The sequence below is a fragment of the Eutrema salsugineum genome, unplaced genomic scaffold, assembly GCF_000478725.1.
Source record: "Eutrema salsugineum unplaced genomic scaffold, Eutsalg1_0 scaffold_2, whole genome shotgun sequence".
Classification (NCBI taxonomy): Eukaryota; Viridiplantae; Streptophyta; class Magnoliopsida; order Brassicales; family Brassicaceae; genus Eutrema; species Eutrema salsugineum.
Window position 1 is genome coordinate 17,670,816 of NW_006256829.1, and position 10,848 is coordinate 17,681,663.

Here is a 10,848-nt window from a genome sequence, read left to right on the forward strand (position 1 = left end):
ATAAATATTACTGGATTCTTTGAGTGTGCTCTGATACCACTTGATATGATTTTCCCACGAATCAGCACCTAAAGGATAATGGTAATAAGATAATCCTTGAAACTCATGGCTTGCGGAAAAGGATGTTAGAGTATATGAAACTCTAAGCCCCAAAATCGACTTGTAAACGATCCGAAGAAGAACAAGGTGATGGAACGTTGATCAGTTGAATCTGCAAAGCCAGATGATAATGTATATGAAACCTTATGCCCTAGACTCGACTTAGAACTTTTTAAAGATCTTTGCAAGTGAATGGCTGCGTCAAGTGAGATGGAATCACCTGATTAACCTAATATCTCTCGAAGTAACCCAACAAGAGAAAGAAGTTCACAAAGAAGTAAAGAGAATAACACTCTCTGAAATAAAGTTTGAGAAAAGATACGTTAATGATCAAGTGATGATCTTACATTGTTTATAAAGAACTCGGAAATAAAGATTTAGACTTCTCGAAAACAAAGAGAAAATAAATGACAAGTTTGAATGACTTTTCAAGTCTCATTCTGCATGACTCTTGAACTCGCTATCTCTTGCTAGGCAGAATGGGCTCGAAAATGCTAAAAAATGGGCTAAGGATGTGAACAAATACCTCATTAAAAACATTGGCTGGAAATCCCATTGGGTTAAAACCAACCTAAAGGAAAAAAGAGTATATCGGGCTACATCTCCATTTGTTAGATATCTTCGACTTGAATTGATACCAAAGTGTTTTGAACATCTTTCCTTTGGATCAAGTCGTCATGTTGGCTCCATAGATGAGTAAGTAACCCGCCAACAGCGTCTCTAAGTATTTTTGTCTTGGATCGGGTCATAGGACCAGTCAGCACAAGCAATGGTTCCTCAGCTACAAGCTCTTCTTCTTGCTCCATGTCCATGATCACATCAATGAGGTATAATTGAACCACTTAATATGAGGAATGTTTGATTTGCACAGAGTTATTTATTACAAGAATGACCCAAAAAAATAATTCTTGATATTTTTTTTAATGTGTTACTTTGATAGTTTGACTACACTTTAAAAGAATAAATAAAAAACTTATGAATCAAAGTGAAAGACGGTTCTTCTACGACGTAGTATGAACTGCTTATTTTCTGAAGATTGTGTCCTTAACCAAGGTTCAAATTACACATAATTATCTCATATTAAAATAGAATCTGAACTGGTTTAAACTTTCTCTTGTTACATAATATTCAATCTAAAAAATAAGGGTTGTTGTAATTAGATGGGGAGAGAGAGAATGAGACATCCATTATACCAGTTAGAGCTTGAACAAAATATACTAGATTTCGAGAATTCCTTTCAGCGAGACGTAGGTGGCGGTTTTCTCTGAACTCGTTAAACTCTCGATCTTTGTTTTACTTTCTTGCTTTTCTTAACTTCGAATAAAAGATTAAATTCACACATTTTCCGTAATTTCCATTCATATCATTATTGTGGTAAAATGATAAATCCAAATTGTTATATACATATTTTCTTTAAGAAAATACATTTTTCAATGAAATTCTGTTTAGCTGCTCCACTTGTATATATTAAAAGACGCAGTGTGAATTTGAGTTTGAACCTTAATCTTTCATAGTATACTGATAGATCCATTTCCCATCCTCATTGCTTATTAGATAATAATCATTATTAACTTATTACCATTTAGAGTGAAGTAAAAAATGGTTAAGTGGACATGAGGTTATGGGTAAAAACGTGGGAAAAGGCAAAAGGCAAAAGCCCCACCTTCTAAGCACTCTCTTTTAAATGGTAATTCGTGCCTGTCAAAGCTTAGACTCTGTCAGAAACACAACCCCAAAGCCACTTACTTCATTTTTCTCCCTTTTTTATTTCTTTATTTTAAAACAAAAGCTAGAGAGAGAAAGACAGAAAGAGAGAAAGAGAGAAAGTTTGAGATTATACAAACCCCAAGAAACCCCCTAGAAAAAAGAGGGAACAGAATCAAACAGATAATATCATTTGTAGTTTTTTGTTTGCTTCCTCTCTGTTTTCCTCTGTGTGGACATTGGGATTAAACCAACTTCTCATTATCATATTCCCTTCTTCTTCTACTTCTTCTTTGTTCTTGTGCTAAAACAAAACAAGAAAGCACAAGGAGACAAATAGACCTATCCATTTCATTACCAAACAATCCGTACATTCTCTGATTATGGCTTGTTCTTCTTCTTCAATTTCTTCTTCAACTACTCCAAATATTACATCCAAATTTATTGTGTTTCTACTTCTTCTCTCTCTTCAAGTACATTTGTTACTCGGATCGTCTCTTCATCATAAAAACCACACCTCATTCAGACCCAACAGAGAGATTCACAAGCTTAGAACAGTGGAAGCATATCTCAAGAAAATCAACAAGCCTTCCATCAAAACAATCCACGTAACCTAACATACTCTTTTATGTACTCCTCCGTCTTTTTGATTTTTGTTTTTTTAATTTATGAGAACTTTTTTTTTGTTATTGTGAAACTGTAGAGCCCAGATGGTGACGTAATAGAATGTGTATTGTCTCATTTGCAACCAGCATTTGATCATCCTCGGCTACGAGGACAGAAACCACTGGTAATGAATCTTCTCTTTCATTTTTACTAGTTCTATAATTTTTAGACAACAAAGAAGTAATTCTCTAACACTCCCCCTACTGTAGATGTTTTGGAGATTAGTCTGAGTTTCGATACAATTTATTTTTTAATATAAATGGAAAACATGTAGGATTCGCCGGAGAGGCCAAGTAGAGGAAATGAAACAACAAATGAGAAAAGTTTCACTCAGTTATGGAGTCAGTCCGGTGAAAGCTGTCCAGATGGGTCAATACCGATGAGAAGAACAACGAAGAGTGATGTTTTGAGGGCAAATTCAGTTCGACGATTTGGTCGGAGATTGAGAAAACCCATCAGAAGAGATTCTTCCGGAGGCGGTCACGAGGTAACTTTTTCTTCACCTCTCTTACGAATCGATCATGCGGGGGAATAATAATAATGTTTTCTTGTGCTTTTTTACTTTTAACTTTTGTTGGTTCAATAAAGCATTTTATTCTCCAACTAGAGTAAAGCATAAATAAGAAAGAAAAAGAAAAATGATTCGATCGAGATAAAGAAACATAAAGTGTAAACTTAAGATGTGTAAACTTAAGGGTCTTTGAATTTTCAAACTGATTTTCTTCATATTGAAAAATAAAGTGTAAACTTAAGATGTGTAAAACTAAAGGTTGCATTAAGAGTTTCATTTTACATGCAGCATGCGGTGGTGTTTGTAAATGGCGAACAATATTATGGAGCAAAAGCAAGCATAAACGTGTGGGCGCCACGTGTGACAGATGCTTATGAGTTCAGTTTATCTCAGATTTGGCTAATCTCTGGCTCCTTTGGCCATGACCTAAACACCATTGAAGCTGGTTGGCAGGTATCACTCATGTTTACTATTACTTTATATTTATAAATGACTATTTTAGGACAATAAAAAAATTGGTGACCTTAATTAGCTGACTAGAAGTTACTCTTTGTGTTCAGAATTATTTGATGTTTTAGAAGATTTTTTTTTAAATTATTTGATGTTCTCACTTTTTAATGTAAAATTTAATAAATTTTTATTATTTTTGATTTTTTATATTCTGCAGATTATTTTTTATTGGCTGAATTATATTTAAATGAATTATAAACAATGTTTTTAGTGTAGAAAAAAAAACTAAATAAATTTTTAATCTGTGTATAAAAATCTTAAACATCAAATAATTCTGAGTAGATGGAATAGATATTAGCTGACTAGAACTTTTCACGTATCTATGACTTTTATAGATCAAATTCCATTTGTAAATAAAACAAGAGACAATTACTGTTAATTACGCTGAATATAATTGGGATTAGGAAGATACACAATTAATATTCGGTAGAATGTGGCTTTTGGAATTTTATCACATTTTAGAAAGCTATGAAATATTTTTATTTGATGTTAGAAAAGGAATATTTTACCAAAATTTTATTGAAATTAAAGAATGATACTTTTTATGTAACAAGCAAAAAATGTGAAAATGACACTTTTTGTGAAACAGAAAAGATCCTATTTAATATATTTATTAATTTTAAGTAGGGACAATTAAAAGAGATTTATCTATAAAAACAATTGCATTAATAAAACACCATTTAATTTTAAACAGAGGGAGTAATCACAAGAGAATCAACCTAGTTGTGAATTAGATCTTGACTTCTTCATTTACATTCTTACTTTTGCTTTTTTTAAAAGTAATTGTGTACATTTCTTAGATAAATCCAAAACTTTTATCATATTAAACACAATAGTTTTCTTGTTATTACAAAGCCAAACGTCAAACATAAAGAGAAAATAATGTCTTTTTATATTACGGTTGTGTTTTTTACGTTTGAAGTTTACGTTTATATTTTCCGAAACACACAAATATTAACTTTCGAAACAATCAATGACCTTTGTTCATCTTTTATTTTTCTAAATGGAGAACCGACCCACTAATCAACTAGTATTATACAGTAGTGACTTGCAAAAGAATGTGGTGGGGATATAGAGTGGGTCCAATTAATAATTAGGTTGGTGATGAACTGATTACTGATTACATAGCATTTGAATCTTTTTTGCAGGTTAGTCCTGAGCTATATGGAGATAATTATCCAAGATTCTTCACATATTGGACGGTAAAGATAAATACAAGTCTATATTAGTTTTTCAACATTTTTTTCTTAATGGATTTATATAATATCATGGAAAATGAAATTGAATTTATTTGTTGAAAATGCAGACAGATGCATACCAAGCAACTGGGTGCTACAATTTACTTTGTTCAGGTTTCGTACAAACCAACAATAAAATTGCAATTGGTGCAGCGATTTCCCCGAGGTCCTCTTATAATGGAAGACAGTTTGATATCGGTTTAATGATTTGGAAGGTCAGTCTTCTTTTCTTCCATTTATTTCCACACTTCTAACCATATTTTATCAATTCACGAAGCCCTGAAAACTTAAAATAAACAATATAGTATACAAAAAAAGATTTTGATCAAACGACACAAAACTAACAGAATACTGTTTCACGGAGAAAAGCGTTTTACAGTTTTTTCACATATATTAAAAAAGAATTATTTGATTCCTCTATATACTTAAATTTTTAATTTTTCATAAATACATTAATATAATAAACTTAAAAATGGATTTTTATTGATACATTAAAATTACAAAACAATACTCTATAGAACAAAAATAAAACCAATACGGTTTGTGAAACGGAGAAAAGTATCTTATTTTCTCATGACAGTGTTTGATGACAAATATGGTAGAATCAAATAATAGTACTACGTGAATGTGGTGTTTGAATTTACCAATGAACTTCGAAATGTAAATGAATCGGAATGTGTAATATTGCGCATTAATAGGTGCTCTTCTTTTTTTGTTGGGTGCAACTAGGTGTTCTTCTTTTCTTTCTAGATAGTACTTCCTTCGTTTCATAAAAAGTGTCATTCTGACATTTTTCACATATATTAAGAAAATTATTAAAAGTACAATTTTATATTTTATTAATATATTAAATGATTTGTTCTTATCTAATAAATATATTAAATTAATAGGGTTAAAACTGGAATATTGTTTAAAATTTTGCATTGAAAATATAAAACGATATTTTTTGTAAAACAAAAATAAAAATTTAAAACGATATTTTTTTGAAACAGAAGGAGTATATATTAAGAAGGAGTATATATTAAGAGGTAGAAGCTGACCCACCATACAATTAAAAATGTTTGTAATTAATGATTCATTTATGATTCCTTCAAACTTAAGTCTTTAAGATAAGTACATCAAAACAAAATATTGCAATTAAAAAGTAGTAGACCGACATACAGTTAGTCAAGAACGCACTTCAAACGCTACACATGTCAGCTGAAAATAAACTTTTATTCAGACCGACACATTCATAATAAGCATATCCCACAAAAAACAGTTTTTTTTTTTGACGTCTTTGTATTATATTGAAGCCCAAAGGGCATATTACAACCGGCCTAAATCATGGAGACAATACAAATTGAAATGAAGCCCAACAAAGTCCAATAACACAAAAAGATAAGGAATACTATTCTAAAGACACGTGTGCTACACGCGGCAAGGAAAGACGGAGTCGAGGTTGATGGTGAGAAGACGCCGCCGATAACAACGGTGATACAAAGCTTCGCCGGAAACCTAAGATTCGATGAAATCGAACCATTCCATCACGCCAAAGCTGCCGCAGGACTCCGATTTGTCTCCACTGGTGCCAAAGAAAGCTCTTTCTACAATGAAATCCTTGGTGGCTGAAATTCTTCTTGCCTCTATAAAATTACTTCTGATCATCTCATTCTCAAGACTTACCCTCTGGCTCTTAAAGCTCTCTAAGAGGGAATTAAGAGAGATGAACTCTCAGCCATGAAAGGATGATGCCAATTTGGGAATAGAATTCTCGACCACCTTTACCTTTCTACCTCATAACGAGAGGAGAAACTCAAATCTGTAGAAAAGAGCCAAAATCCGACAACGAAAAACCATTTGCTTGTCTTATAAAGCCCGTCATAACTAATTCTTCAGTTTGGAAGAAATTCCTTGCTCCACTAAGAAATAGCAAAGAGCTGTCTTCACTCGAAAAAAGAATAGATCGTATATAGCAAAAGGAGATTCGCAGAGCGGATAAAACTAAATCCGGACATAGCCGGAAGACAAGATCCGTTGAACGGAATTATTGAATCCGGATATCACCGGAAAATTTACAACAAAAAGAGAGAAAAACTCTCTCTCTCTCTCAAAGATATGGATGAGAGAAGAGAGAGAGAAAAACTCTCAAAACAAAACAGTTAATCTGAGTCCCTCTAACATTCTTTCATTGTCTTCTTTGAATATACTTTTCTTAAGTTTATTACATAGATCCACTTCTTCTAACACATGACATATATATACAATACGATATCGATGCTTTTGTGATGCCTTTTAGGTTTATTGGGCAAATCAGTATTTTCTCTGTTTAATTTATAATAATTTTTTAGAAAACAAATTATCATAAAGATAGATGTATTGTGTTTTCTATGCAAAATATGTGTAATTATTTTATTGTTTTGCTCTATTAATTAGAGTTAACATATGTACAATAATTAATAATTAATTCTAAAGTAATGGTATATTAACTTTTGTAAAAAACTAATGTGTGTGCAGTGTGCAAAACTTTATGAAGCAGAAGGAGTATAGTATATGAATATGATACAATAAACATGAAAAGTATATATAGTAAATAAGAATATACTAATTACGCCATAGTGAAATGTAAGCATTTATTTGATGCCATATTTACTTACTCCATTTTCTCATGAAAAAACTTGAAAACAAAATCATCATGGTAAGTATTTCAGGGGATGCGTTGTATTTTAAACATAAATCACATTAAAAAAAAAAAAACTAACGTAAGATATGAACATAATATAAACCATTAAACAAATGAAAATGACCTCGAGACAATGCTTGCTTAGTTATTACAATTTGTGTCACTGTAGTTACTTTGAATACGAACAACTCTTTGATAAATAATAAATAAAGCAACTAACCTCGCATTTCATAAACTGAACTGATAAAAGAACGATAGCTTCAGCTTTTCCAAAACATTTCTAATAATAAATAAAAAGTTTGGATTTGGTAAGAGCATTAAATTTTGGATATGAAATTGATGACAGAAACTTCATTGCACCTCTGCAGTAAAAGCAGAGCTTAAATGTACATCAACTAGAAACCTATATGGGAAAATTTTACTGACACCCATTATATAAACCAAAATATAAAACATAAGTTTAAATGGTAACTCAAATAACGAGGGTTATTAAACAAAAAACTCATGATGAGGGAGTCATAGAATACTCTTATTTAGTTACCCTTATCTATGCAAAAGCATGTTCATGTTGGCCTGTTTTGGTTTAAAAGCATAGGTCTTGAAGGTTTAGATTGTTTGCATGTACTTACGTTTTAGTCACAACCACCAACTTTTTTTAAACTTATTTTTTTGTTATTATAAACCTAATCACTAAAAAATAATAAACCTAATCACTAAACAGAACATGATGAGAACATTCTAGTTGAATTCACTACTTACGTTATTATCATATATATAAAATATCTCATTTCTTAAAATGTTAATGTAATATAAAAACAAAATTCACAAAATATATTTCATTTCTTCGAATAGTTTTTACTGCAAAAAAATTTTGGATTTATTCTTGATGCCTTCGTTCTTTTACTATACATTTTTTTTTGTCTTGAACCTAAACGTGGCATTGCCATCTCATCTGTGATCAATTCAAACATGTTGTAGGACCCAAAACATGGGCATTGGTGGCTTGAACTTGGAAATGGACTTCTTGTGGGCTATTGGCCAGTCTTCTTGTTCAGCCACTTAAGGAGTCATGCAAGTATGGTTCAATTTGGTGGCGAAGTTGTCAACAGTCGATCAAGTGGCGCTCATACGGGAACACAGATGGGAAGCGGCCATTTCGCAGACGAAGGCTTTGAGAAAGCAGCCTATTTTAGGAACTTACAAGTCGTTGATTGGGACAACAATCTCTTGCCTCTGAACAATCTCCATGTCTTGGCCGATCACCCTGCTTGTTATGATATTAGACAAGGCAAAAACAACGTATGGGGTACCTATTTTTACTATGGAGGGCCTGGTCGAAACCGTAGGTGTCCTTGACTCACACAAAACTAAGAAATGAAATATTTTTGTGTGAATTAGTGTTATTTTTAGTTTATTAAGATTGCTTTTTTTTTTTCTTTTTTTGGGTTTTTGTAAGGCTGTTATCAAATACATTAACAAGCCGTTGGTGGTCTTACTGTATTTTCGAGGTAATGATATAGATAATTTTCTATACAGAGAATTTTGTTAAATATACTATATTAACTTTGATTGTTATATAAATAATGAATCTAACGCTTAGTGAAATAAAACAGTGTGATAGAAAGAGATTAGCTATTTTTGTGCAGTTTTAGGCTGGAACCGGTTCATAATCTTTCTCATTACGAGGGATTCGACGGTTATAAGAGCTGTTATATTGGGGTAGTTTGCAAAAAATGCACAGTATATACTGTCAGAATCCCACAATTAAAGTTTGATGCGATTTATAATAGTATATAAGATACTTGAGCCAATCCATTTATTTTCAATTGGTTTGTTTCTGAAGCTCATAACATTTAATATGGTATCAAAATGCATGTTAATTAATCCAAGTAAAGGATGGTATGACATCTTGTAACGGATGTTGCTGATCCTAGAGTAAGCTTATGTGACATTCATCCCCAGCCACATTGAATAAGACGACATATCATGACATCTGTATATGCCACACATGCTAAGATAACAATTCTTCTCCCTTGGTCTGATCCCAGGATCCGATATTCCTTGAACAGAATCCACCAACCTAAAACTTGATTCGGTAATTCTTTCTGACTAACCTACAAAAGAAAAAGGAAAGAGGAGAGGATGCGTAATGAATGAGCAATAGAGACTAACGAGTTCACACAAACATTTAAAACCATGGACAAACGCTTCTTAAGTTAATACACAATAAACAATGTCTGAAGCCACTCACACAACAAAAAATGACTCCCTAGACGCTATATAGTTTCTACGCCTAGATGGAGCGTGATCATCTTGTGGCTTTAAGCGACCACTTGCCGTCCTCAACGTGCTCCAGGCTTGTCAGCAGTGGCGGAGCCACATTATGTAGAATGGAGTCATTCGCCCGCAGTGATTTTAAAATTTTTTTGTAATTTGTTAAAGCTTAATATCAATGCCCACACTCTTAAAATTATATATATTTTTATTTGTCCCCAATGAAAAAAAATTCTGACTCCGCCACTGCTTGTCAGCCATGATGGGTCATGACACCTAATACTGATCCAATCATTTAAGGACACAAAACGTAGCGCATAAAAACACAACAAAAGCATGCCCCCTTCATTCTTGTGTTTACATACTAACGAATGGTAAGGCCGTAAGGGGAATCGACATTCCTACCATCTCTTTTATAATTTGTAAAAATATAACATAAAAAATATTTAGAAAATTATATTGACAAATAAATTTTTAGACTATGGACATAAAAAGTTTTCTCTACAAATTAATAAATATTAATTTATCTATTAATTCTCTATAAATTAATAAATTTTCAAAGTTCGACATTATAAGTTTGTAGAGGTTTTAACTGTGTTATAGTTTTGGTTTAGTTAAATTAACTGTGAGTGTTGGTACAAGTCAATTGTATATATACCAATTTTAAACACATTCTTCTCCCATTGAGAAAAACTTATTTCTTAGCAAGTGTGTGTAGTGTTTTACTGTATAAAGAGAAATAGTGTACAATTGGGAAAGATAATTTGAGTGAAAACAATCTCATCTTTATGCTTAATAGTTCATAGCTAAGTTGTAAACCACTCCATATGCGGCGTGAGATATTTATATATTATTTTGGTAGTTTTTTTTAAATCATATGATATGAAAATAATTTAACTGGTTTTAGAGGTAAACTAATAAAAACATTCTAATTATCAACAGCAAAAATATAACTTTAATGAAAATTACATCAATAGCGAAAATCACTCTTGCCACCAAAATCTCTATTTAATGAATATTGATTTGTTTGCAATTTGAATTAAATATACAATTTATTATGATTAAATTTGAAATGCATAACTATATTTTAATATGAAATTTAATACACCCAATTAGAAATATAGCACCAAAAAACTCACCTATTGTCCTAATAATATTTTTTACCAAACATTGTCCCACTAAGA

The 10,848-nt window shown here is 31.8% G+C and overlaps 1 protein-coding gene across 1 annotated transcript; it reads left to right on the forward strand.

Annotated features, from left to right (window-relative positions):
* The first annotated feature begins 1,832 nt into the window (after positions 1 to 1,832).
* On the forward strand, positions 1,833 to 8,923 carry LOC18018428. The gene is made up of 7 exons (XM_024156691.1): positions 1,833 to 2,411; positions 2,507 to 2,593; positions 2,744 to 2,956; positions 3,269 to 3,433; positions 4,639 to 4,692; positions 4,797 to 4,943; positions 8,369 to 8,923. The coding sequence occupies exons 1-7, from the start codon at positions 2,187 to 2,189 to the stop codon at positions 8,744 to 8,746; spliced, it is 1,269 nt and encodes a 422-aa protein (XP_024012459.1). The 5' UTR covers positions 1,833 to 2,186; the 3' UTR covers positions 8,747 to 8,923.
* The last annotated feature ends 1,925 nt before the right edge of the window (positions 8,924 to 10,848 follow it).

What these genes read in the sequence shown, in the direction of transcription:
- LOC18018428 (XM_024156691.1), top strand. Translation starts at nt 2,187, where the DNA reads ATGGCTTGTTCTTCTTCTTCAATTTCTTCTTCAACTACTCCAAATATT. An exon ending in CTTCCATCAAAACAATCCAC is followed by an intron (nt 2,412 to 2,506) that starts GTAACCTAACAT and finishes GTGAAACTGTAG; the next exon opens with AGCCCAGATGGTGACGTAAT. An exon ending in TCGGTTTAATGATTTGGAAG is followed by an intron (nt 4,944 to 8,368) that starts GTCAGTCTTCTT and finishes AACATGTTGTAG; the next exon opens with GACCCAAAACATGGGCATTG.